Source organism: Eleutherodactylus coqui, chromosome 7, assembly GCF_035609145.1.
Source record: "Eleutherodactylus coqui strain aEleCoq1 chromosome 7, aEleCoq1.hap1, whole genome shotgun sequence".
Lineage (NCBI taxonomy): Eukaryota > Metazoa > Chordata > Amphibia > Anura > Eleutherodactylidae > Eleutherodactylus > Eleutherodactylus coqui.
This window is the reverse complement of record NC_089843.1, coordinates 187,783,249-187,811,035: the sequence shown is the minus strand read 5'-3', so window position 1 is coordinate 187,811,035 and position 27,787 is coordinate 187,783,249. Positions and strand designations below refer to the sequence as shown.

At 44.4% G+C, this 27,787-nt stretch overlaps 1 protein-coding gene across 1 annotated transcript; it reads right to left on the bottom strand.

Annotated features, from left to right (window-relative positions):
• Nucleotides 1-26,715, bottom strand: FNTA (farnesyltransferase, CAAX box, subunit alpha). Its single transcript, XM_066574119.1, has 9 exons — nt 26,249-26,715; nt 25,574-25,659; nt 18,303-18,417; nt 17,096-17,200; nt 12,714-12,840; nt 12,421-12,569; nt 10,023-10,085; nt 3,348-3,519; nt 1-1,539 (listed from the first exon to the last, which is right to left on the bottom strand). Exons 1-9 carry the CDS (start codon nt 26,368-26,370, stop codon nt 1,399-1,401), a joined length of 1,080 nt encoding a protein of 359 aa, XP_066430216.1. The 5' UTR covers nt 26,371-26,715; the 3' UTR covers nt 1-1,398.
• Nucleotides 26,716-27,787: the final 1,072 nt, after the last annotated feature.

Sequence of the window (27,787 nt, the reverse complement as noted above, 5' to 3'; positions counted from 1 at the left end):
TTTCTCTTTCAGGTTTATTCCAAGTTAAAGGCTACAGTCATGTAAAGCAATGTTACAGATTAAAATCCCCGCGTTTCAGGAAAAGCCTCTATAACAGAAGACATATGAAAGCCATGTGGTGGTTTGGGAGAGGAATTTTTCTGACAGACGCAAAAACAGTTACCCAACAGCTTGACAAAGACCATCCGGTTGAAACGTTGCTGTCTTGGCTTCATGTCATGGGAGAATAAAGTCAGATTTTTTTACTTTTGCAAGAACAGTTACCAGTGAGCATCTGGTCTTCGTAATGATGTACGACGGTCACACGGTCTGGATGAGAGTCCCCTCAACAACGGAAGTAGTAATGTAGCCCTAGCCTTAAAAACAGCTTGTTCCACAGACCATATGATCACCGTGCTGACGACGGTCATCGGGATTTAGACGCAAACAATGATTTACTCCACAGCGGACTAATAGCAGATCGGTAAAATATGGATATAGATGTGGAGCCATACAGTGTTTCACTGACAAGGATAATCCCTGGCACTGCAGGCCTAAACTGCTATCACCAGGGTCAACTTATCATCCAACTTGCAAGATTGGTTTCTGTAAGGAGAAAACTACAGAAAACCTTTAAAATTGTGTAATTTGCTAGTAATTCCCCCCACAAAGGCCTTCATACGCCTCCTACAAGCTCTCAGTATACCCATTATTAGCATGCACTGGTTTACCATTCCTACTACTAGATACTGGGACGGTCTCGTGTGGCAGCTTTTCTAATGGAGAAGGTTTACTTGAAGCCACAAGGTAACGGTTGACCTCTGAAATGCCATTTCCACAATGAGCAACTTGTGCTGCCTAAATGGAACCCAAACCGTTAAGTAGAACTTGATCAGCCTTTAAGAGGGTTTTGTCATTAAAAACATAACCACCGCCACCACCGCGCGCTGGGTCCAGCTTAAAACAAAAAGGGTATACTCACCTCTCCTGGGGGCCAAAGATACAGCTGGCGCTGGGATTGGCGGCGACCCAATGGGCAGAAGCATGTGACCACCATGGCCAATCAAAGACCGCAGTGTCACCACCAGCACTCCTGGTTGCTACGATACCAAGAGTTTGGGGACATGGCGCTGCAACCTCTGATTGGCCACAGCAGTCATGTGCTTCCGTCCAGCCCTTCTACCTGTAAGCCATCACCAGTGCCAGCTTTCGGCTGCGTCGTGGAGCCCCAGATGAGGAGAGTGTGGCCCTATTGGACATTTTAGGCCATCTGGGGGATGGGATTTAGTTTTTAATGACAAAACTCCTTTAAAGTAATGTTACAGGTACCATATAAGAGAATTGTTACGATTAATTAGTAACACTTTAGTTTTATGCACTTGTAAAAATATGAAAATATGTTAAACCATCCAATTCCTTTCATTGCACATCGATCTCTACAGAATTGCATTCTTCTTTATGGGACACATCGCCATCGTACTTCGCCTGCATAGACCGGCCGATGTATCGCCAGTATTCTTTTCTAATGGTGTCCTTCTCTTTTGCCAGGATCTCACAGAGCTGGGAAAAAAAATTACATCTTGTATTAACAGACAGGCGTAGACTCTTCATTGTGCAACCAAATTAACTTGTGGGAATTAAATATTCCTTGAATAATGTGTAGATCATGTCAGCAAGTGAAAGAAAAAAAACACGTACATAGTTAAAGAGAGAAAGGTGGTGCCTTTAAGGTTATCGATATTCGAAGTTAAGAAATGTATGCCCCATCCTGTGGATTAGGGTTTAATGGCTTTATCAGTGGGGGTTCGTCCACTAGAACCCCCAGACAGCCTGAAGTTGGGCACCTGAATGCCTCATGTTTACGGAGCGGTGGCACACATGCTTCACCAATACTCCATTCCAGTCTATGAGTCATGCATAGATCAATGCACTCAGTAACCTCTCCCTGGCCCATGGAAGTGAATGGAGCACCAGTCAAGCATGTGCACCAGCGCTCCATAAACATGGGGCATTCAGGTGCGCTGTCTCTGGGGTCCAACCACTAGGCTGGGGGGGGGGGGGGGGGCTAATGCGATAACCCCCTATAACTCAGGACATCATTGTTGGAGACACATCCTTTCTTTCTGTATGGCAGCGTGCATTATGATAGCTGCAATAAATGGAACCAGTTCAGGGAGATTGTGTTCTAGATAACCGAAAGCAGAGGATTTACTTCATTTCCTAAGACCAAGCATTGGTAGAGCATTCTCATCCATTGGTACAACACAGCTATCACTAAGCCAACCTTTTATGATCCAATTCTGCTCATTCTGTCCCAGTCTATACAGTGAAGTAAACTGCAGAAAAAGTCTAATAGTCTAATATGACTGCTCCAACTAGCCAGTTTAAAAAAATTAAATGTTAAAATATCCATTTCTTTTTTCCCCCCAATGATTATGGGATTGGTCATATGGAACTAAAATTCTGTGCTGCTAGCAGCGCACACCAATGGGAACCAATAGGTTCCTATAGAAGCGTTCACATGGAGGTTATTAGGTGCGCGAAACTCCATGCTTCTGACAAAAGAAAGGGCTGCGAGTGCAAACTCGTATCTCGGCTCTGAGGTGCGGGCAAGATAGGACATGTCCCATCATTGCTGTGTGCTTTCCATAGGCTCCTAAGGGAGCCTGGAAAGCTCGCAATCTGCACCACAGAGCATGTGAATGGGCTGCTCCACGGACCTAAAGGAGTCCGTTCACGCAATCCTCACAGCGCTTTTAGCAGCGAGCGTTGCTAACTCCTAGCAACGCAGAATTTAACTTCCCTTGTCTGACCCCTTAGGGCCCTTTCCCACGAGCGCTTTTACGGCCAACTAAAATATATGAGACCATCTGGTTTCCAATGAATTTGTCCCCATGGGCGCATATATGGCACGTAAATACATTGGACCGTCAAAAATGGAACATATGCGACCGAATTATGGCGCGCGCGCGCATATATATATATTATATATATATATATATATATGCGGCTAAAAAGATAGTTCTGGAACTACCTTTTGCCCGATATACGGCAGCTGCTCCCACAGGAAAAAATAAAATAAAAAGCCTCCCTTTATCTAGTTTGTCTAATGTCCTGCCCCACCTGGAAACATGCAGTGTGTTGTGGCTCCCGCAGATGGCTGATGCCTGAGGGATATCCATATTACGGTTGGCTGTATAATCAGATCAGCTCTTGGCACCATGTCTGGCCGTTTCGTAGGGTCTAATGATTCGTTTCTATACATCCCATAGCAATAACCGTGTTCTGTACAATATATGTAGAATCATCTCATCCTGCTAGTATTTGTGTGGCCAATTTCTCCAACATTCCATAAAAACAGTACAAACCTCTAGCGCTTGTTTCAGGATATCCTTGGTATCGTCACATTTTTTCTCTAACATGTCATCATACAAGTCTATCAGAAAGGCCACAAGGAATGGCGAGTTGTGCATTTGCTGCAAAACCAGGATTTGCTTCAACAGGTTTGGATAATCTGACATACCTCGGTCTTGTAATATTCTAAAAGCAAACATATTGGTTAGATGAACACAGCTGGCGTCACAGGGGCATCATTTAATGCATTATATAGTGCATTGAAAAACATTGGCAGTTGTACATTTTTTGGGGTGGGCTTGGGTCTTGTTTTTGCAGTATTTATTCTGATGGGCAGTTGGTAGTTTTTATATACTTTTATAATTGTTGCATAATTATAATATTTAAATAAAAGGGGAATTTGCCGTGTTGGCATATTCTGAGACTCAACTTGTTTTTATGTCCATATAGCCGTGGGAGGGCATGTTTTGTGGGTCAACCTGTAGTGTTTATCAGCATTGCTTAGGATACTTTGTTAGAGGAGACAATGGACTTCATAAAAAGAGCATTATTTTTTATTACGCCGCTTACAATGCAGGATAAGCATTTGAACAGTTCGGGTTGTTCTAGACAACGCAATACCAAATCTATTTTTTTTTTTAATTACTTATATTCTTCATAAAAAGAAAGACACGGATTACTTACCGGTAGTCCCATTTCCAGGAGTCATCACGACGGCCCCATTACATATGGAGGTTGCCCTCTGACCCAGGTAGGGACAGGAAGAGTTTAAAAGCACCTCCCTTTCCACCCGTGCTTCAGTGACTTATAAATTATTACGGTGGACAATGTTTACTAAACCAAATTTTACCTTTATTCGGTCATATTTACATTTGAAGAACATAAATTATTCTTAAAGGGGAGGGAACTATGGGCCGTCGTGATGACTCCTGGAAATGGGACTACCGGTAAGTAATCCGTGTCTTTCCAGAGCGTCATCCCGACGGCCCCATTACATATGGAGTATACCAAATTATACGTGGCCCTAGGGTGGGACCACTGCCTGAAGGACTTTACGTCCGTAACTCAGGTCTTTGTCCGACTGGACGTTAACCCTGTAATGTCGGGTAAATGTATGTATACTAGACCAGGTCGCCGCTTTGCAAATCTGCTCGGCAGACGCCTGGCCTTTTTCTGCCCAAGAGGAGGAGAGAGAGCGAGTGGAGTGGGCTCTAATTTTCCCCGGAGGATCGAGACCCCTGGCTTTATATGCCTCTTGGATGGCGGTCTTGATCCACCTCGCGATGGTGCTCTTAGTTGCCGTCTTTCCTTTTGCCGGCCCCTGAAATTGAATGAAGAGGTTATTTTTACGGAAAGAACGGGTGGCCTCTAGGTACGCTAGAACAGCTCTCCTAACGTCTAGGTTATGAAATTCTCTCTTTCTCGTTGCGGGGATTTTGACAGAAGGAGGGCAGAGTGATCGTCTGCTCCCTATGAAATTTTGACACTACCTTCGGAAGGAAGGCTGGGTCTAGTTTGAAGGTAATCCTGTTGTCTTGTATTACCATGTATGGTTCAATACAATGTAATGCTTGCAATTCCCCTATTCTCCGAGCCAAAGTTATGGCAACTAAAAGGGTAACTTTTAGTGTGAGCAGCCTCAAGGAGAGTTGTGAGAGGGGTTCGAAGGGGGGGTTGGCAAAAGCTAGTTAAGACTATATTTAGGTCCCAGGTAGGAAAGGTTTCTCTAACAAAGGGTCGAAGCCGTTCTGCCCCTTTGAGAAACCTACGCACCCAGCGGAGTTCTGCCAAGGGAAAATCTAGATAGGACCCTAGTGCTGCTGTATGAACTTTAAGGGTTCTAGGACTAAGGCCTTTTTCTAGGCCTGCCTGCAAAAATTCCAGGATTACGGGAATGTCAATTCCCGGGATTTTCCCTGGCTCTATTTTACAGAACTCTGAATTTTTTCCATATCCTATCGTAGATAGCTGTCGTGATAGGTTTATGGCTTTTTGTTAGGGTAGTAATTACATTATGGGAGAGTCCCTTCCCACGCAGTATCATGCTTTCAGCATCCATGCTGCTAGCTTCAATTTCTCGACCCCTGGGTATGTTAGTGGGCCCTGGAGGAGAAGATCTTCTACGGCTGGTAGTAGGAATGGACCCCCGGATCGCCAAGGCTTTTAGCAGGGGATACCAGGGCCTTTTGTCCCACATAGGGGCAACTAGTATGACTAACGCCCGGCTGGTTTGGATTTTCCTGAGGGAGCGGGGGATCAGTGGGAAGGGAGGAAAGGCGTAGGCTAGGTCCATGTCCCAGCTTTGGGACAGGGCGTCTACCCCGCGTGGATTGTCTCTGGGGTTCAGCGAGTAAAAGTCCTGGCACTTTGAATTTCTCTTCGTGGCGAACAGGTCTATCTGCGGTTCTCCCCACTGGCAGATTAGTTGGTCGAAGACTCGCTGATTCAGTCCCCATTCTCCTGGATGAATGCTCTGTCTGCTCAGGAAGTCGGCAGCGACGTTTGTGGACCCTTTTAAGTGGATCGCTGAGAGGGACAGCACGTTGGATTCCGCCCAGCAGAGTATCTCTGTTGCCAGTCGTTGCAGGTGCGGGTGTCACGTTCCCCCCTGGTGACGAACAAATGACAGAGCTGTCATATTATCGGTTAGAATTTTGACATGCCTTCCTTTTATAAGGGGTTCTGCCGCCTGAAGGGCTTCCCAGATTGCCCTTAGTTCTCTGAAATTGGATGAGCGTTTAGCTACTTGGGGGTCCCAGATTCCCTGTAGATTTTGGTCGGCTACTTGGGCTCCCCATCCCGTTTTGCTGGCATCTGTTGTGATGGGTACGGTAGATTCTTGTGACCAAGAGGTACCTTTGCTTAGGTTCCTCTGTGAGGTCCACCAGCGCAGGGACTCTTTGACTCGGACGGACAGGGTCACCTTCTTATCCAGGGATGTCTGCCGTTTGTCCCAGTTGGCAAGGATAAATCCTTGTAGTTGCCGGGTATGGGCTTGTGCCCATGGGACTATCTGAATGCAAGCTGTCAGAATGCCCAGCACCTTCATTGTTTCTCTAATGGAAACCGCCGTAGCCTGACAGAAGGAGTTTACTCTTTGGGTGAGGTCTTCCTTCCTAGATGATGGAAGCCGGGATTCCTGGATGTGGGAGTCTAGTAATACTCCCAGGTACACCTTTTGTGTACCAGAATTCAAGTCGGACTTCTGCTTGTTAACTATCCACCCTAAACTGTTTAGGGTGGACAAGACCATGGATAGGTCTATACGCATGGTCTTCTCCGTCCTTAACACCAACAAAAAGTCATCCAGATACGGAAATATGCGGATCTGCTTCCGCCTGAAATAGGCTACCATCTCTATTACGATTTTCGTGAATACCCGAGGGGCGGTGGAGATTCCGAATGGAAGGGCCGTGAATTGGTAATGTTGGATCTTGTCTCCCTCCCGCAGAGCAAACCTCAGGTACTTGTGATGGGCTGCCGTTATTGGGACATGGTAATATGCATCTTTAAGATCTATGGTGCACATTACACTATCTCGATCTATTAGTGGGACGATGGATCTTACTGTTTCCATCTTGAATTTTTTTGTACGAGATAAATTTATTTAGGGCTTTAAGATTAAATATAGTCCTAATGGAACCATTCGGTTTTTTTATTAGAAATAGGGGGGGGAATAGAATCCCTCACCCCTTTCGTAATCGGGGACTTGTGTAATGACCCCTAGGTCCTTAAGTTCCTGAACGCCTTTTAGGAGGTTCCCTTGTTCCTGTAGGGACCCCGGGGAGGTTATAAGGAATCTCCTAGGGGGTAGCGAGTGGAATTCAATTTGGTACCCTGCTTCGATTATTCGGAGTACCCAGGGGTTAGACGTTACCCCTTGCCACTGGCTTAGATAGCCCGCTAATCTACCCCCTGTTTGTTCAGGGGAGGGTTGGACTTCCTTACCCCGACCTCCCTTGGGGTACGACCATCTTCCAGTCTTCCCTTTAACTTCGGGAGGAGGCTGGCGCGTCCTCTTCGGGAAGGATGGTTTCCTGAAAGGTTGTCTGTCGGGCAGGGTTTTACTCTTGTCGCAGACTTTTTCCAGGATTTTGTCCAGGACGGGCCCAAACATATATTCCCCTTGGAAGGGGATGGCGCAGAGCTTATTTTTTGATGTAATGTCTGCGGCCCAAGTCTTCAGCCATAGTGCCCTTCTCGCTGAGGACTCCGGTTTTTGCCCCGTATCTTACCGTCTCCGCTGATGCGTCAGCCAGGAAGGCGGTAGCCATTTTTAAGAGGGGGAGACAGCTGGCCAACTCCTCTCTGGGGGCCCGATCCTTTATGGAGGCTTCTAGCCTGTTTAGCCAGAGCGCCATGGATCTAGCCACTGAGGTTGAGGCTATGTTAGCCTCGATGGTGAGGGATGTTGCCTCCCAGGCTTTCTTCATTAATCCGTCGATTTTTTTATCCATCGGATCGGATAGCTGGGAGGTGTCCTCGAAGGGCAAGAGGGTCTTCTTGGCCACTTTTGCGATTTGGATGTCCACCTTAGGGGTTTCCCTGTACAGACGGACGTCCTCGGTAGCGAATGCGAGCCGGTTTCGGATCTCTCTTGGAACAGTGATCCTTTTTTCCGGTTCCTGCCATTCGTCTGTGATCACTTGCTGCAGCGTCTAGTTGACTGGGAACATGATCTTTCTTCTAGATCGGAGGCCGCCAAACATCTCATCCTGGATTGTTCTCGGCGGGTTATCTTCCTCAATTTGCATGGTTTCCCTCACCGCCTTGATGAGGTGCGCAATGTCGCTTGATGAGAAGTAATATTTCTTCTCGTCTTCTATGGGAACTGGTGGGTCCTCTAATTCCCCTTCGGACAGGAGCTCCAGTGATTCACCGGAGACCGAACTCGCCGACTCGGTCTGTCTAGGTCTTTTAGGGACCCGTGACGGACCTGGCTGGGCCTGGGGAAGGGACGCCATGGAAGCCTGCAGCTCTTCCCTTATCATGCAGCGGATATCGGATTTGAATGCTGCTTTCTCCTCTGCGAGAATTTTCCCCGTGCATCTGTGAAGGCAGAGCAATTCACTGTTATAGCAGTGCAAGCGTTGGATTCAGGAGCATTACTTGCGGTAATACACTCACTCCTCGCATAGGGGTTTTTTATAGCTCTCCTCGAGCCTTTTGTTGCAGAGGACGCATTTTTTCGATTTTTTCCTCGGGTCCGTTTTCTTTGGACCCTCCTTATCCATCTACCCATGAAAGTGGGGGAGAGGGGAGACAAGAAAGGGAACATATATGCATCCGCTGTACAAGTGACCATTTGCGCATCTTTTGGCGTATAGCCTACTTACAGTTGGTAGGGTGTCAATCTCTCCCTCACGTGCTGAGCTGTCGCGGGTAGACATACTCACATACACTTGTCTGGCAGTCAGCAGGATCCTCCCTGGAGTTTAGCCTGCTTTTATGGGGAGGATTTTTAAATTTGGCGCCATTTCCGGGTTTTCACCGGTAGCCACGCCCCCTACGTTGTGCGCGTGACGTCACCACGCCGGATGACGTCACCGCTATGCGCCCGAGGTCCAGGGAGGCCGCCGCTGCCGTTCCCCTGCCAGGAGGAACTATCCCATCGCGGCAGCCCGAACACGCGATCCGCGCGAGGGAGACCAGCGCTACTGAGGCGACTGACGGCTCCGTCGGCGGCGCAGGTCGGGGATGAAGGGATTCTTGAGTGTGCGGCCCCGACCTCTACCCCTCCAGGGGGGCCGCACAGCGTGCGGTAAGTTTCGTTGCGGTAAGTCTTCTTTGCCTCCGCAGCTTCCCATCTCCTGCAGCTCTGGAGCTGCTCCTCTGTCCCACCGTAGGGACAGGAAGACACTGAAGCACGGGTGGAAAGGGAGGTGCTTTTAAACTCTTCCTGTCCCTACCTGGGTCAGAGGGCAACCTCCATATGTAATGGGGCCGTCGGGATGACGCTCTGGAAATATATATTATAGTTTTTGTAAAATTTAATACTTTTTTGTAGGCTTTTTTCCTGCCGCAAATCGAAAACTACCATGCGATTACTCATATATGGCCAAATACCCACGGCCGAGTCAGATTCAGACTACAGAATCAGACCCGATGCCCAGCCAGAGACCCATACTCCCCTGTCTGGATCTGCTGCGAGTGTCTCAGTTGGCGTATGCACAGTATAGGGCAAGATGCGCCGGCGATGTGGATCCATGGCAATTTCAAAATTGACATTTTGGAATCGCCGCAGATCAGACGGCTTCCATTGACTGCAAGGAAGCCGCCTGTGCGATTTTCCATACCAAATAGAGCATGCTGCAATTCCCCCCCCCCCCCCCCCGTGGGAACGCAGTTGATTTCTACTTGTGGGCAGGGAAGAATCTTTTAAGATGGCATGCTATGGACAGACATTGCTGCGGTATTCGCAGAAAGCGTCTGGCCACAAATACTGCAGCAAAAATTGTATTGCCGTATATTGTGATTTCAACATTAAAGTATTATACTCTGCTAATAGGAGTACTGAGAGGGCAGACCCAGGGGTCTTCATTAAGCTATAACAATAACAACCGATCAGCACCATGCAATCACATTGTGGTGGTGGGGGTGGGGCGGCGATCAGGTAAGCGCCACAGCTGCTACTGGCTGTAACATCTACGGGCTATAATACACTTGAAGATTTCAAGAACAGCTCTTACCCTCGCAAATAGTTCCAAGCGCTCTCATTATGAGGAGCAACCTTGATCATCGCTAGGGCATACCTGGTAGCGAAATGAATAGCAGTGGTCAAAAATATATAGAGTTATTCTTCCAACAGACTAAGAAGTACAAAATTATAGAGATTCTAAAATCAGACTGTTTATACAAATCAAATACGATTTTGCTTAAATCTTCACACCAACTTTCAAGGAGTCCCATCATAATGAACAATCCAACCTACATGTCCCTACATAGAGATTAAGAAATCACTGGAGCAGGAGGAACACCAGATGGTCAAACTGAATTTGTCACTGTAGGGTTCAAAACTAAAATATAACTTTTATTAAATCTTTATAAAAAAGAACTTGATGAACAAGTCTCAAATAGGACACACATATAGCTAAAAGAGAGTACTCCTTAAACAAAATTCCCAGAGATGACGGAATGGCCGTATTTCGGGATAGAGAATTTAAAGCTATACAGCTTTAAAAGGAGTAGACCATAGAAGGTTCAAAACAATCAGTGATTTGCTACAGAATTATGTAGTGTAGCTATAACCTTTTACTCAAAGGGTCAAACAACAAAAAAAGAAAAGTTTAATTAAATACAGCCTTATGAAGGCAACAGCTGTCTGCAAAAAAGGAGGCAGAAGGGAAAAAAAAAATAATAATAGGGGAGAAAATTCCCTCCCGACTCCTTGATGGCCGTCAGAAAAATCCCTAGCAACGTCTTCATCTAGCTGCGTAGCAAGAGGGGCTATTAACATATTGCAGTAATGCCTAGAATCAAAGCAAACGCATTAAATGCTGGTTAAACTTTCAATTTTTGAAAGCTAGCACCCCATCCCTTTGTATACCAGCTTGAAAAAAAGCCATTTGCAAGGGCCGCAATGTCGCTTGTATTTTATTAAGGATGGAATAAAGAAAAGCCTGTTTTAAATGCACCGGAGCGTGTCTGCTGCCATTCACATTGGCCTTCGTGATTTGTGATAGTGAAAGAGTTGAGTCCATCTTCTGGAATTGGCTGTGCAGTTCAAACCTCCCCTGGCAAAAAGGTATAACGTTTGTGCTGCAGGCACTCTGCATTGATTTTGTTTGTATACCAGCATGGAAGCGCATTCGCCCCAGTTTGTAAACTTAGGACTTGTGATTTAGGTGGGTGACAATCCTCTAGAGTTTGTTCTACCCTGCCCCAAAAACATTCAAAAAGGCTCACAGCAAGCATCACAGGCAAATAGATTTCCTACAGCAGCTCATGAAGTCCTTGCGTGCAAATCTGGATCAAGATTTAGGGAGAACAGTAACACTTTCCCCAATTACAGTGCCATGTACAATGCTAAATAACAGTCCTATTCAGTGCCTACATATGGCCATACTATGAACACAAACCGTATTATGCAGTACTCAAAGCAATACTGCAGTGACCTGTGCTCCCAATTGCAGGTTGGAGTTCCAATGAGAGCTGCACCTGCAATTACAAGCACCAGCCACTACACTGGGGTTGGAGCATCGGCCTCCGCTCCGACCCCCCCTGTATCTCATCTATGATAGCTGGGGCGTCCTAGAAAGTCCCTTTAAAATTGTATCACTTTCTGCTTTAAAAGGCACCTATTGGGCAGTCACCTTCCTTCAGCATCTCCCTGTGAGCCATTTATACTGCTTGTATGATGTCAAGAGACAGAAGAAAGCCCTTTACCTCCTTTACTCAGAGCATTGTAAGAAGTAACATTTAGCTGTGCTCGCATTCACCCATTAGCCGAAACACTCCTGATGTTAATAGGGAGCATTTTGGTTAGCTGGTATGTATTTAGACAAGAGCATATAATAAATATATATAATTTAGGAGGCAGCCTTTAAAAATATAATTTTAAAAAAACTCCACTGCACATATCTGGTGTTGAATAAAGGAGACAGATGTAATAATGATATGCAAGTGCTGAAATGGCAAGTAATGGGTGCGTCTCAGGAGCAGCAGCCTTCCCAATCTGGACAGACAAAGCTTCTTAATCAATGCACAGAATGAAACCATGGAAATGTCGGGCTAGGATGGCAGGAGGAGACCTTGCAGGCAAAGCAGTTTAGCATCAAAGTGGCCAGATGGGCGCCAAAATGCATTGCCTGCATGGCCTCCTGCCAGATAATCCATCCTAATGCACCATTGCCCTGGTTTCCTTCCATTTAAAACTTAAAAAATAAAGTCTGTTGCTCATAGCAAATAATCACATAATTTTACCAGAGCAGAACACAGAGAAAGCTGCATTGTGATTAGTTGCTAGGGGCAACCACGACAGTTTTCCTTTTAGACAGTTTCACAAATTTCCCCACCAGCGCTGTAAGACATCTACAGGTGGGCTTAAATACAAGCATCCTAAATAAGACGACTTCTATTATCACTTACTGGACCTCTCTCTCCAGGATCTCGGGGTTGCTGTATCCAGACGTGTTGGAAATAATAAAGTATCTTTGGTTCCATGCAGAGTTGTTCCGGAGATCTCTGGCCAACAACAGGTCAACATACTGCAATTCACCATCCCACAAATTGAACTCCTGGAATAGTAAATAAAACTTTTCTGCAGGTCAAAAGTGAGGATTCATTACTAATCACATCTAGTAGAGATGGGACAGTGTGGGCACAGAGGCTTATTAACTAGGCGGACTAAAGGGTTGTTCCCATTAGGACCCATACCCTACCTGAATGACCCACTGCCGATGCTGCCACGCATGGTAGTTCTTGGAGTCTTGGTTTAAGATGTCTGCAACAAAGTCAAGTTCTTCTGAGGGATCTTTTAGCAACTCAACCAGAACTCTTCTATGGTGCCTAAAGGGTGAGAGAAGACGACTTTGTCAATTGCTAGAACATTCATGCCGGCTGCTCACACTCGGCAGAGGTCGACCAGTAAACAGAAGTCACAAAATACCCACTTAGAGAATTAACACCACAGCTCCGTCATACTCATCCATCCTTCTGCTAAAAGGTCATGTTAAAAAAAGTCCAAAGATGAAGGATTTCAATCTTTCCACACCTTCAGTGTGTGACCCGTTATCTGTACAATTCCACTGACAAACTGAAATCTTTTAGGTGGGGAAGAAACCCCACACTAAAATAATATGGCACATATAGTCACACCCTAAAACTAATACTTTGCTGCTGTACCCTTTGACTTAACGACATTCAGTCATTTTAAGTCAGTGTCCATCAGCATCGATTTTTGGCAGATTTTAATCTCCATTTTTCAAAAGCCTTAACTTTATTTTTCCGTCGACACAGCCGTATAAGTAAGCGCTTGGTTTTTTTGCATGGCGAACTGTAGTTTTATTGGGGACATTTTTAGATACATAGACTATATTGTAAAACTTATTTTTTTATGATCGTAAGGAGAGCACATCAATTCTGCCATAGATCTGCCACTTTTCTGCAAATCTTTTTTTCTCTTCTAAATCGCTGCATTCAAAGTCCTCTACCCCCCCCCCCCCCCCCCCCCATATGGACAGAGCTCTGTGAGGGCTTATTTTTTGCGAGACAAGCTGTAGTTTTTTGGTTACCATTTTGTTTTTTTGGGAGGCAAGATGCTAAAAGTTAGAATTTTTTTTTTTTATACGCTTTTTGCCATGCAGGATAAAAAGCTGGTGCAACTTATTGCACGTGTCGTTATAGACATGACGATACCAAATATGTGGGGGGTTTTTCCCCCCACCATTCGTGTCCCTCTGAGGGACTTAAACCATACTAGCTCTGATCATTATGATAAGGCATTGCAGGACTTCTCTCCTGCAATGCCTTATCACTTATTACAGGCAATGGCAATGCAGAAAGCCAGTATCTGGCGTCATGTTGCCGTGACAACCAGCTGGGCTCTCTGCGATTATATCGCGAGAGCCCAGCAACGTCAGAGGGATCACTCCCTCTGAACCCTTCCTATGCCACGATCTCCATAGATCATGGCATGGATGGGGTTAACAGCAGGGGGCACATCTCCGATGCATCCCCAGTGTTGCAGTGGGAGGCCTGCTATCACTGCCAGCCGGCTCCCGCTGCTGAATAGAACGAGATCGCTTCTGATCTCGCGCCATCCACATGACGTGAGGGTACATCCAGTAGCGGGAAGTACCCCGCTGCCATGACGTACCCTTACGTCATATGGAGGGAAGGGGTTAATGTTGCTGCCAGCCTCTTGGGTCAATGTTTTTTTAATCTTTTCATCAACTTTTGAGGGAAGTCCAGTTCTTGTTGTGCCAAATTTACTCCACTTCTTGATGACAGTCTTCATTGTGCCCCATGCTATATGTAACATCTTGGAGAGGTTTTGCCCCCTCTTCTCCTGATGGATACGTTCCAACAATCAGATCCCATTGAGGTCCTGTAAAATCTGTACGGGCTTTACTGAAAAATGCCACTTTAGTGTTACAAAAATTCCACTAGAAGACTTCAGCTTTATATTGGGTAGATCAAAATCACTGTAGGCGTGAAGTACTGACTATTCATCATGTCTACATGTGATTGGCTAATTCTGAACATCCCTAAATATAAGAGGGTGTTCACACTTATGCAAACATGTTTTGTTATTTTTCCACCTCAAAAAGATCTCAAATTTGTCAATGGAATTGTCCCAGTGAAGGTGCAAATAAAATATATACATATATTAATTTAATTTTCACCTTCAATGTGACCTATATTACATACACACATTGTCAAAAAACACCCCAAGCACCTAGGAGCTGTCAGAATTGAAACCTTGTGCGATTATACCATTAATATAAGGGATTACAATATCAGAGCAAAAAAAAAAAAAAAGAAAAGCTAATTTATTGTGAAAAATTGACCCCTTGTAGGGAGGCTCTAGTGCCTTGTTGTACTGCCTCTACCTTGGATACAAGATGTCATATGGGCAGGCATGAGGGTACATCAGTATACAAGATGTCATATGGGCAGGCATGAGGGTACATCGGTTCCATATGGTATCCTGCGGCATATCGCTTCACATTTGCTGTAACTGAGCTTCTAGTTACCATTTCATTGACTTTAGCTACAACTACAGTAGTTTATAGTTTTCTTCATAAAGATCTATTAACCCCTTGAGTGGCACGTCCGGTAATTTTCTGTGACGAGCTCCACTGCCCATAGCGATATAGCCTGGAAGATTTCCGGGCTATGTATCACTATGGAAGCTGCAGAGCACAATGCCACAAGCTGTGGCATTGTGCTCAGCCCGCACAGTCCCACAGAGAACCAGTGCAGGACTTTGAAAAACAGAAGCAGGAAGATATTGCTGATCTGCCAGCAATCTCCCGCTTCTGAATTCAAACTCCCTGCACTGGTTTGTTTACAGGTTGCCATAGAGACCATCGGCTTGCTTCAAGCCCATGGTCTCTGTGGCAGAAAGAGAGCTGGTGCTTGGCTGTCAGAGAACAGCCAGGCACCAGCTCTTACAGCAGAGATCAGAGAAGACCTCCGATCTCTGCAGTGTTAACCGTTTAAATGCTGCAGTCTATGTGATTGCAGCATGTAAAGGGCTGTCACCATCGAACTCCCGGGATGTGATCAGGGGGTCCCGATGGGTCTCTGTGGAAGTCCCCTAAAAGCCCCCCTTTATTTCTTTTTTTCCTCCCCCCGTTTAAAAAAAAATAAAAAATCTTAACTCATTTATCCATCGACGTCGCTGTATGAAGGCTTGTTTTTTGCAGGACAAGTTGTATTTTTCAATGGTGCTATTTAAAGTACCTTAGAATGTACTAAAAAACTTTTACAAAATTCTAAGTGGAGTAAGATGGGGGAAAAAAACGACATTCCACCATCTTTCAGTGCGTTTTGTTTCTACAGCACACAAACTGCAACAAAAATGACATAATAGAATAAAACTATGGGTCAGCACAATTACTACGATACCAAACTATTTTTTTTCCAAGAGATTTAATTTTTTTAAATTATTTTCTGCTGCATCTTCTGCGCACAATAACTTATTTTTCTGTCGATGTACTTGAGCAAGGGCTCATTTTTTGCAGGATGTCCTGAAGTTTACGTTAGTGCTCATTCGGAATACATACGACTTTTTGATTGCTTTTTATTGCATTTTTTCTGGGAGACAGGGTGACCAAAAAAAATAAATAAAAAAATTTAAACAATGCCACAAATGCACTACGTTCACTGTGCGGGGTAAATAATGCACTACTTTGATAGATCAGACGTTTACGGACGCGGCAATACCAAATCTGTATTTTTCTCTTATGATTTAGATTTTTATTGTAAATATGACAAAAGGAGGTGATTTAAACAATTTTTTTTTTTTTTTTTTTTTATAGTGTGAAAAAGAAAAAAAAAATTTACTACAATTTGGTATTGGCATAATCGTACTGCCTGTAGACTTACTTTAATACATTATCTATACTGCTCAGAGAATGCAGTGAAAAATAAAAACAAACATTCCAGAATTACAGATTTTGTTAATCTTGCCACTAGGGGGAAAAAAAAAAAAAAAAAAAAAAGAAAGGGGAATAAAAAGCGCTCGAAGTTTTACATGTTCCAGAAAAAGTTAGATAAATGAAGACTAGAGTTCATCCCGCAAAATACAATGCCTTCTACAGCTTTGGCAATGGAAAAAAAATTAATACGGCTCTTGGAATGTGGCGACACAAAAGCAAACCTTTAAGAAAAAAAAAAAATGTTTTAAATGTACAAAAATGGCAAAGAAAAAAAAACAAAAAAAAAAAAACCACCACTTGGTATCGCGCTGACTCAGAATAATGTTATTACATTTATTGTCCCTACAAATTTTTTTTTTTTTTTACAAGTTATGCAATGCATTATATATACCCAAAAATGATGCCATCAAAAAGTACAACTTGTCCCGCAAAAAACAAGCCCTCATATGGCCGTGTCAATGGAAAAATGAAATAGTTATGGCTCTTGGAACGCGACTGCAAAATTAGTTGAAATTAAAATGATTAGACTATTTAAAAAACCCGCTGTACTGGGTGTGACAGGGTGGTAAGAAACCCGACACTCAAGGGGTTAATCAGCATTTGATTTAAGCTGTCGGCATTCACTGAAGAAATGGCCATTTCGAATGTACTCTTACCAGACTTGGTAATTTTTCGGCTGGTCCTCAATTATTGCTGTTATATAGTTCATTTCTTCTCTTAAATCTTTCTTCAGTGATTGTAGAAGTACTCGTCTGTAATGCCTGAAATGCAAATGGATTCAATTACTACTATATGATATGGGCACGAAAATAAAAGCTTGTCATTCATTTGGACATAATAAAAATTTTGTAAAAAAGTCCTGCCTAATAGCGTCAGTCACTTTTGAGCAGGATTCCTGCTATTCATCAAGTTTAAGAGTTCTAAGAGCTTCATTAAAGTTGTACAATTGTGCTGCCATACAACTTTCTAAACTTTTCACCAATTGCAGGAATTGTGTGGAAAGGCAGCACAGTAGAGATGTAGGAGAACATATCCCAGACATGTCAGCCACAACGTGCTCTTCTGTGTGTAGAAAGCGCTCTGACCTATAATTTGTGTTCTAGAATAGTCATTTCTACTCCAGAGAACCAATATAAAAACTCATCTTCACTGCTGCCCACAACCAAATATGATGAGGAAGAAGTGGGGAAGACATTACAAAGTTGCCACCCTTCCCAAGTATTAGCTTTGAAGCTACATTTTAATTAGGAGGGTTGCCAAGTTTAGATAACCCTAAAGACCTGCTTATATCTTCAGTGAGTCAGAGAGGAGAGACTTTATTCTGCAGCGGCAGACTTAATAAGACAATGTCACATAGTTGCTCAAGCGTCATTGTAATACTACCTTCCTACTGGAAGTGAAGTGAGTGACTACCTAAGATCTGCTCTAAAATCTAGTGATTGAGAGACGGACGACCGACTCATGAGGATTAGCGGATAACCATGCAGTTTCATTCCGATTCCCACTAGCCAGCTGTTTCACCATTATTCAGTGTAAGTGCATGGAGCGACTGAACCACCAGTATGTAAACAGGCAGTTGTTAACTTATGAACACCAGCCTGCCTACTGTGAATGGAGGCGGGCGCGATCACTAGTGATGACTGTATGTGCCCAACAGGTCGGCCGGTGTAAAAGGGTCCCAAGAACGTTTGGAAAAGCTGTATTGGCATAATTGGCGCCACTAATGTATCGCCAATTATGTCGTTACATGTGCTCTTCCTTCGTGTCTCAACATTTCCCAGACAGACTTCATGGAGTCAGACAGCGCATCATATCATACGAGCCTCGGGGTGCAGACTGAATTATATCCTACGTGTTACTCACCACACTGTGTAGTTAGCAGCATTCAGTTCAATGGCGTCACCTGTCAGTTTAAAAGCCCTTTCACTCCGCTCGTCTCGCTGAAGAACGGCACGGAAGTAGTCGTATACATCGCGGACTGTAGGAGTAAAGGTCACGTTATTATTCCTGCACAAAGATATAGCCGCAGAGCAGTAAGAATGACCAGCCCAGCTCATGCTTCATATATATATATAAAGATATCCATTACGCCTTATGCTACCAGTTCACTGCAGGAGATTTGTTACGGACAATTCACTGCTCAACAGCATTTTTGCATCTGGTGTGCGATATATCAATTCTTATGGATTTTGGGGTGTATAATCCGAATTTACATTTAAAAATGATGCATCGTGTAAGGTTTTTATGCAATTTTTTTTTTTTTTTTAAACAGTTTGTGCTCATTTTCTGGTAAATTTTTTATATAAAATTAAATCAGTGACTAAGCTAAACTTTTTATTTGAATGTAATACAGTTGATGAAGTTCTAAAAATGGTCACTAGATGGCAGAACAATGTAGTTGAGCAGGAAGGTTACCGACATGTACCTATTTGTACTGCTGTTAAGGCCTCATGTCGACGGGGAAAATCAGGCCCGCGTGGATTTCTGTTGTGGATGCACTATTAATTGTCTTTTTTTATGTGGTGCGTGTTTTTTTTTTTAATGTGCGTGAAAACCGCACATCACTTAAAATAACATCCGCGGCTATTTAATTAACTGCAGATGGTCAATGCTTTCCTATGGGATGTGGATTTACAGGGTCCCCCCCTTTCACATGCGGATTTGCTAATTATAATTTCCCCGCAGACATGAGGCCAGACGCTGCGGGGCTCTCCTCATTGCAGGCCAGATCTTCTTTCTTCCAGACGGTGGATGTGCTCGGCCCGCTGGCAGCGTGCCGCGCACAGCCTTTCTTTCAACTCCTGCAGCACAGCACAAAAACAGCTGTGGCGCAGCACTACAATGGAAGCCGTGGGAGCAGTCTGTGCGGGAGACCCACAGAAAAATGGAGCATGCTGCAATTTCTTCCTGTGCGTGCGACCCGCACACCGGGAAGAAGTCCCATCCGCGTGCTTGTCGCTGCCTTACGGATACTAATGCATCCCTACGACAGCAAGATGCACGGATCTCCTGTGCAAATGCCGCACACGGATTTTATAAATAAAATCACATGTGGACATTGGGCCTAAGTGTTTCAGTCTTACCTTAGCAGATCAATATTTTCTGAGTTTGTTACCTCAGTTTCTGCTTATTTGTGTTTTGAGTTTCCTGTGTGAGGTAGTGAAACAATCTGACAGTTATAGTTAGTACTGTGGCAACGGGTAAACATTGTGTAAACTTTTGTTATGGGTGTGGCAGATTCACTCCAAAAACCCGAAGAAACCAATCACCGATTTAGTTAAGAAGGCTTATAAACTGTATTTTGATTGTGCTCTCTTGAGATCAGGAGAAAAGCTTTGCACCTCATATTGCTTGTATAACTTGCACAACAACTCTAACAGAATGGATGAAAGGAAAGCACTGAGCTTTGCAGCTTGCTGTTCCAAAGGTTTGGGTGCCTTTGGTACTGGTGTATCTTGACACCACCGGAAGCTAGGGGTGTGATAGCCATCACCAGGAGTAAACACCCCTGTCACGTCCCTAGTTCCGGATTGGAAAACAAGATTCAGCATCCTAGGAAAATGGGCCTGGCAGGCGAGACTGTGTCCCCCGCTTGTGCTGCGCTCTTACCTACATGGCCGTTGCAGGTCACACATGTCCCAGCGCTCACAGCTGTCCTCCGCTCTGCTCCCCCCCTGGTCCCGCGCTCACAGCTGTCCTCCGCTCTACCGCTGATGAGCAGGAACTGTCACCTGCAGATGGCGACACGCTGGGGGAACTGATCGGCGGAGCCGGGAGCCCAGGCAGAACAGCAGCATGTCACAGACCAGGGGTGAGTGAGGGCAGCAGCAAGAGGTCCGGGGTTCTGCAGCACCGACTGCAGCAGGCAGAGGGCAGGGTGTCAGAATGGCAGCAGCGGCGGGGGATCTGCAGTGGCCGTCCATGGGTGAGTGATGGCAGGAGCGCCGACGCCACCAGCAAAGGTTCCAGGGGTGCGCAGCAGGCACAGGGCCGGGGATCTGCATGCCAGCAGCGCCTGCCCGGGGGTGAGTGATGGCAGCAGAGCCTAAGGGACCAGCAAGAGGGCCGGGGCAGGGAGACTGCCCACAGCCAATCACAAGCTGGGGAGTCACCTACTGTATTATGTCCCCACCCCTAACTTCCGGTGGCGACATAATACACCAGTGCCTTCAGTGATGAACAGGATGAACGCTTTCACCAAGGCATCATTAGTATGGAACATAGTTATCATGGACACTGGAGCCCTTCGATGATGGGGGATTACTGTTGGTTTCTGGTTTGGGAGACCAATTAGACACCATACAAGAGAAAAGCTTCATCATCCCATTTTAACAAACCAAACCAGTTTGAATGTTGCAATATGTAGGTCTTACTGCTTTTGTTGGTCTCAAATTCAACTGGTTATTTACGTGATAGTAAAATGGTTATACAGCAATTAGAAAAATTTAATTGGAATTCCGACTCATGTTGGATTGTGTGTGACGTAGTCGATTTATATTCAAGTATACCACACCATGTGGCCCTGCTGGCTGTCAAACATCATTTAGATTTTCATAGTAATTATACAATGGCATTAAAAGAATTTATTCTATTATCTATTGAATTTCTTCCACATAATTTTTTTATGTTTGACAGTAAATATTTACAGATATCGGGAGCACCTATGGGCTCCCATTTCTCACCAACTATCGCAAATCTAACAATGAGTTTTTGGGAAACCAAATTCATTTTTTGTTATGATAATCCATTCAGGGACCGCATGGTGTGGTATGCGCGCTATATCGACGATATTATCTGGACAAAGAAAGCACAAGAGGACATGAACATCACTTTGAAAGAATTTGGGGCTTATATCAATAGAAACAGTTATAATTTGACGTTTACCAGTGAATGGAAGGAAAACACTGCATCCTTTTTGGATCCAACTATAATAGGATCCAATGCAGATGGAAAAATTATTTTCAAACCCTTTAGAAAAGAAACTGCAGGCAACACAATATTGCATGCACGTAGTGCACATCCACAGCACGTAATTAACGCTATACCAATAGAAGAAATGATTAGAGCTAAATGATCTTGCTCTTTAAATGAAGATTATAAAAGAACCGAAGTTGAAATAATAGATCGAAAGAAAGAGGATATAAAAAAAAGTCTCCTTGAGAAAACATCTCGTAAAATGAAAAATAAACATAGAAATTGTTAGAAAATTCACACAATAAAAAGAAAAGTGGAGACAATCCATTAGTGTTCTCCACAAGGTTCAGTGAACAATTTCATAGCATTAAAAAAATATTTGTAAAATATCTACCTGTACTAAACCAAGATAAAATAACTAGAGACATCTTAGGTAGGGGGGTAAGGGTAGTAGCAAGAAGCAGAAATCTATGACACTTTATCCCCCAGTTCTTTCTCCTCTAAAAAAAGTGGTACCAACAAAAACTGGTTAACACATAATGGATTTGTAAAATGTGGCAGTGCTCAATGCAGCACATGCAGATACGCACACAAATGCAATAGTTTGTGATAGTTCCGGTGAAAAACATTTCCAGATAAAAGAATACATAAATTGCAATTCCTTCAACATAATAATATGTACAGAATGTAAACGTATGTACGTAGGTTGCACTATACACAAACTGCGGACGCGTATGACAGAACATATTAGAAATGTAGAAAAAGGTAATAAACAGCACTCAGGAGTAGCGAAACATTTCATAGAAGTTCATGGGGGAAGCATAAAGAATTTGATATATTTTGGAATAGAAAAACTGACCAAACAAAGAAAACAAAAAGTAGATAGTTCGGAAGTACTTAAACGAGAAGGTTTCTGGATACTCACTCTGAATACCAGACAACCAGAGGGGTTGAACATCAAAACAGATCTATTATATTTGTATTGAAGTGAATGTATGATTGTAACAATCAATAGTACAATATATACAACATGTCAAAGGTCAAGTGGGTCCCATCACATGCAGTCTACATGTAATTCAAACATTATCATAGATAAGGCTATACTAGGTTTAATACCAAATAAATAAATAAGATAAAGACCCAGTTAAAAGAGATCCTAGGAGAATTTTTTCTATGTATAATAGATTCTTATGCAATCACAGCACTATAACATCATAAGTGTAATATGATAAACTGGTAAAAAAAAAAAGTAATTTTTTTTTTTGTTTAAAAATTTGTTTTTTCTTTTCATATGCGTTTTTTATGCAGTTATATAATTTACATAAAATTTACCATTATGGACTGTACACCTATAAGTTAGAACTTTAAGACAGTTATAAGAAAAAAATATTTTGTTTTTGATGGACTCTCAATGTAATTATGATGCGATCATGTTATGACAGCATGTTACTTAACACTTACATCTAGGGGTCATATATTTTATTAGTCCAACAATGCATATTATAAGTTTGTTAATCATGCTTTAACTATTTTTCTTAAACAATATAAATTCCCTAACGTGTTTAAAGTGATAATAATGGATATATATCTCAGTATAATGTACAAAGGACTTGTTTAAGTGCATAACACGATTGCATTAATGTTCATTAGTGCCATAGGGGATAAGAAACGAGTGCACAATATATAATGATCTGCAAGGGTTAATTACCAAGTAAGATTCAAGCAGTGGGTTCTGTGGGAAGAGAACCAGCAGTGAACAAAATGTAATGAAGGAGTTAATACATCAGGTATTTGGAATCAGTAGTAATTGTTTTTAACCTATAAATCAGTAAGCTATGGATCATACATTGAGGTGAACAAGGCATTACGCCAAAACACGCTCTTGTGATACCACGTACCTGATCATGCAAGCTTAAACGAAAATAAAGCAAAGAAAGAAAATTCAACTCACGTGTCCGGATTCCTACATATTTCTCTGCTATTGAACAAGCCACAGGACGGGATGGCTAAACGGACCGGAGGTTGATTTTTCTATGCGTGTACAGACCACAAGCACCGCAAGCTCTTCAGAAGGTGAGATAACTTTTTACTATCTCAAATTCACAAATACATTACCGGAAAAACATTGAGTTCTGAGTGTTAGTTTTTTTAAATTTAAAACCAGACAATATGTGGCGACACTGTATTATAGTCTATGTAACAGTGCTATGTATCTCAGAAATGTGACGTGATAGAATCTGATTCTTCCACTGAATTCAGCAACCCAAAGTTAGTTGAATCAACCTGTTTCCAAACCAGATACAGATAAAAAAAAAAGTTTGATTTATTGACCAGTGATTATACATGAGCAATTTATGAAGGAGTCAGCGTGCGGAAAAGAACAGGAGTGGAAAGTTTGGGTTACTGACTCCACAGCCCCGATGGAGGGAGATCATCCCTGTGCTGCAACTAAGGGGCAAAGAGGCGTACCCAAGACAACTCATTGTACTTTTTGCCTGTTTTATTTAACTACTTATGGTCCATTTACACGGATGAGCTGTCAGGCAAACGATGCCAGACATTCATCCCAGTGATGCCCACTTCTGCACGGTTACACATTAGCGAGTATCACAGTAAGCAGACAGTGGTTCAAAGGTGACTACGGTTTACACTGAAAGGCACAGCGTTTGGTTTTTGTACGCACAAACTGAACAAATGCCGTTCAGTTGCTGCATAAGTTTACACGATAATCGGCCCGTGTAAGCGGGCCATTACTGAACAGCCTGGAATTCTATGAAACTTTATTCTGTCTAATATCAGTCTGTAGAAAATATTTAAAGAAAAAAAAAAAAGTTCTAAATATACCAAATCCAGCACTAAAAGTTAGCACAGAACCACCTCAAAAGGAATATTCCCCATCCCAAACAGTTATGGCATATCCACAGAATATACAATAACTGACAGATGTAGGTCCAACACCTTACTAGCACGCAGGGGTGGACTAAGGTTACAATGGGCCCCGTATGAAGATTGCAGGCCCAAACTAGGATAAACAATTTAAATGATCTTAGACAAACTGTACAGCACCAGAACCAAGCGTACTGCACAGATGCGGGCACTAGAACCAAGCGCATGTTTGCCAAAGAAATATATTCCCTGCCATTGGGGTGGGGAGAAGGAAAAAAAAAAAAACCACACAAGAAAAGATGGGTCCATTAAGAACAGCATATAGTGGATACACAGAGGGAGATTTATGAAACTGCCTGAAAGAAAATCTGTCTTTGTTGCCCATAGCAACCAATCACAGTGAAACTTTCATTTTCCAAGAGCAGTGTAGGTTGTGCTGTGATTGGTTGTTATGGGCAACAAAGACAGATTTTCTTTCAGATAGTTTTAGAAGTCCCCCTGTAGTTCTTTGACGTCGGATACTTGGATGTATTTGATGGTGTGGCGGGACTTTAGCCACTGTTAGATAAGCTTCACACTTGCGCTATTATTTTCACCGCCCAGATCCATCATAGGAAGTGAAAAGTGAAAATAACAGAAGGGCTGGATACGGCACTCAACTGACGTGGACAGCACCAGGCAAACCCCGCCAGCTATAACAGGGTCCCAGGAAACAGCACTCCCTGCAGTCACTGCGAAGTACTGAACACGAGCAGAACCATACTCGGGTGTGAACACTGAGAAGGTCACAGCACTCATGAGCACCGCAGCCCCTTCAGGAAGGCGACAGGTGGTATTCCGGGGGCTAGACCCTCACAGGTCAGATATGGATGCGTTGGTCAATTGTATTCCTACGGCTCCTTTTACACAAGGTAATAAATAGTTTGCGCGAGCGAACGCCGGAGTCATCTTATACGAGCAGATAAATAGTTGACATATCATTCAATCGCTTACATTTACTGCTCAGAGACTGCGGATGACTAAAGTCACCGGTCTCACACAGTGATGTGTAAGCGAGCAAATGATTTTTGTTATGCCTATATAAAACGAACAGCAGGCAAATTCTTGTTAGTCGTCAAGTAACATCTGCATGCAGCTGTAGGGGAGCCGCGCAGGGCGACACTGCTCACAGCGGTGCTCCCCCTACAGATAGCAGGGACTCGCCACAGTCCTATACGGTCAGACAAAGTTAGGGGCTGTCCAAGCTGGATCCCCTCACCCGCAGCCGGCCCAAGCGGATCAGGGCGAGAACGCCGGTTCTATTCCTCCCGCCTGATAATACTCCCCACACTTACACTTCTCGCTGTAGACGATCTGCACCACTGGGTTCGGTCCATCGTCTTGAGGAACTGGCATCACGTCCGCCCATTCTTTCCTTTCCCTGCAAATACAGCGGATACTAATAAATAAGACGTATATGTGCGCCATAGCGATAGCGTTTAATCCCTTGTGTAGTTATGTTATGGGGGGGTGTAATATGTAGCGGGAAGAGAATTTAATTCTCCCAATGAGAATTAGGGGGTCCCAGACAGCCCCCCCACACAATCAAATTACCAATGCCAGGCTCCCAGGGCTGCTATTGCAGATTGCCCATCAGGCCATGCCCTTCATATCCCATTATAATGTAATACCACAGTATATCATATTGCAGGAGTGTACGAACCATCACCAGTTCAATTCCCCTGAGAGCTTAAAGGGGAAAATAATTGTTTTATTACAATAAAAAAAGCCAAAAAGTTTTGGGTTTTGTTTAAGGAATAAAGACCCACATACAAGATCCTTTTATAAGCATTCCTCATAGATTTTTCTTTTTTTCAGTAGTCCAGCAAGAACAAGCTTGGTATCATTGGGATCAAGAATTGGGTTGAAAAAAACGAAAATTCAAAAAAAAAAAAAGCAAAAAAAAAAAAACACTAAAAAGGGTTCCAGTGGTGAAGGGGTTAAGCGCCCCTCCCTGACAGCGCGGCTACCTGTATGGATTGTAGCGGTCGAACAGTCGCTCGTAGTCCGGGTCACAGTCAGCGGCCATCTCTGCGTCCAGCTCGTCCGGTACTGCCGCCGCCTCTCCATCCTCTTCCCCCGGAGACTGCATCCTCTCAGGGCGCTGCTCTGCAGGAGTAAGAAGCTGCACTACCAGCCGGCTCGCAGCAGGCCTTCCGTGTGCGCCGGGTTATATCCACTGGCCACCAGGGAGCAACCTGCAGTCCTCGTGCGGTCCGCCGCGGCGGCCATTTTCTTGTAGACCTGTAGTTTGCAGCAAGCTGAGGGCTCGTTCACACTACTATATGATTACTGCGTATTGCGGGGGTGCTGTACATCCGTGTGATACGCAGTATCTTGCAGGCAATCCTCAATTCAGACCCGCGCCTGAATTAAACACCTGCTCCGGACGATGCGGTTCTTCACTTCTTCGCGGCCGGATCTTCGTTCTGCGGCCCGGCGATGTGCCCGGCGCATGCGCGCGGCACGCTGCCGGCGTGCCGAGCACATCCGCCGGGCCGAAGAAAGAAGATCCGGCCGCAAAGAAGGGAAGATCCGCATCGTCCAGAGCAGGTGAGTTTTTATTCTTCTTTTTAGGCCTCATGTCCACGGGGAAAATCAGGCCCGCTCCGGATTCTGCAGCGGGTCCCTCCTTCCCCGCGGACATGAGCGCTGAAAATAAGAATAAATGAGAATAAACTCACCTCCCATCCGCTCCGTTTCTTCTCTTCGTCGCGGCGTCCTCTTCTCTGCGTCGCGGCCGGATCTTCTTTCTTCGGCTCGGCGGATGCGCATGATGACGTCGGTGACGTGCCCCGCGCATGCGCCGTCCCGAAGAAAAAAGATCCGGCCGCGACGGAGAGAAGATGGCGCCGTGGCGAAGAGAAGAAACGGAGCGTGTGAGTAAATTCCGAATTTTGTCTCCCGCGGATCCGGACGGCTTCCATAGGCTTCAATAGAAGCCCCCGGGAGCCGTCCCCGCAGGAGACCCGCATGAAAATGGAGCATGGTCCGGATTTTTTCATGCTCCATTTTTTTTAAAATCCCTTTTATTGACGATCCGCGGGTATTTTATCTACCCGCGGGTGGTCAATGCATCCCTATGGGGTGCGGATCCGCGGGCAGGAGAAGAGTTAAAATCCGCTGCGGATTTTAATTCTTATTTTGCCCGTGGACATGAGCCCTTAGGCCTCATGTCCACGGGGAAAATCGGGCCCGGTACGGATTCTACATGTAGAATCTGCAGCGGGTCCCTCCTGCCCCGCGGACATGAGCGCTGAAAATACAAATAAATGACAATAAACTCACCTCCCATCCGCTCCGTTTCTTCTCTTCGCGGCGGCGTCATCTTCTCTCGTCGCGGCCGGATCTTCATTCTTCGGCTCGGCGGATGTGCACGATGACGTCGGTGACGTGCCCCGCGCATGCGCCGGGCTGAAGCAAAATGATCCGGCCGCGGCTGAGAGAGGATGGCGCGGCGCCGAAGAGAAGAACCGGAGCGGGTAAGTAAAATGTGATTTTTGTGTCCC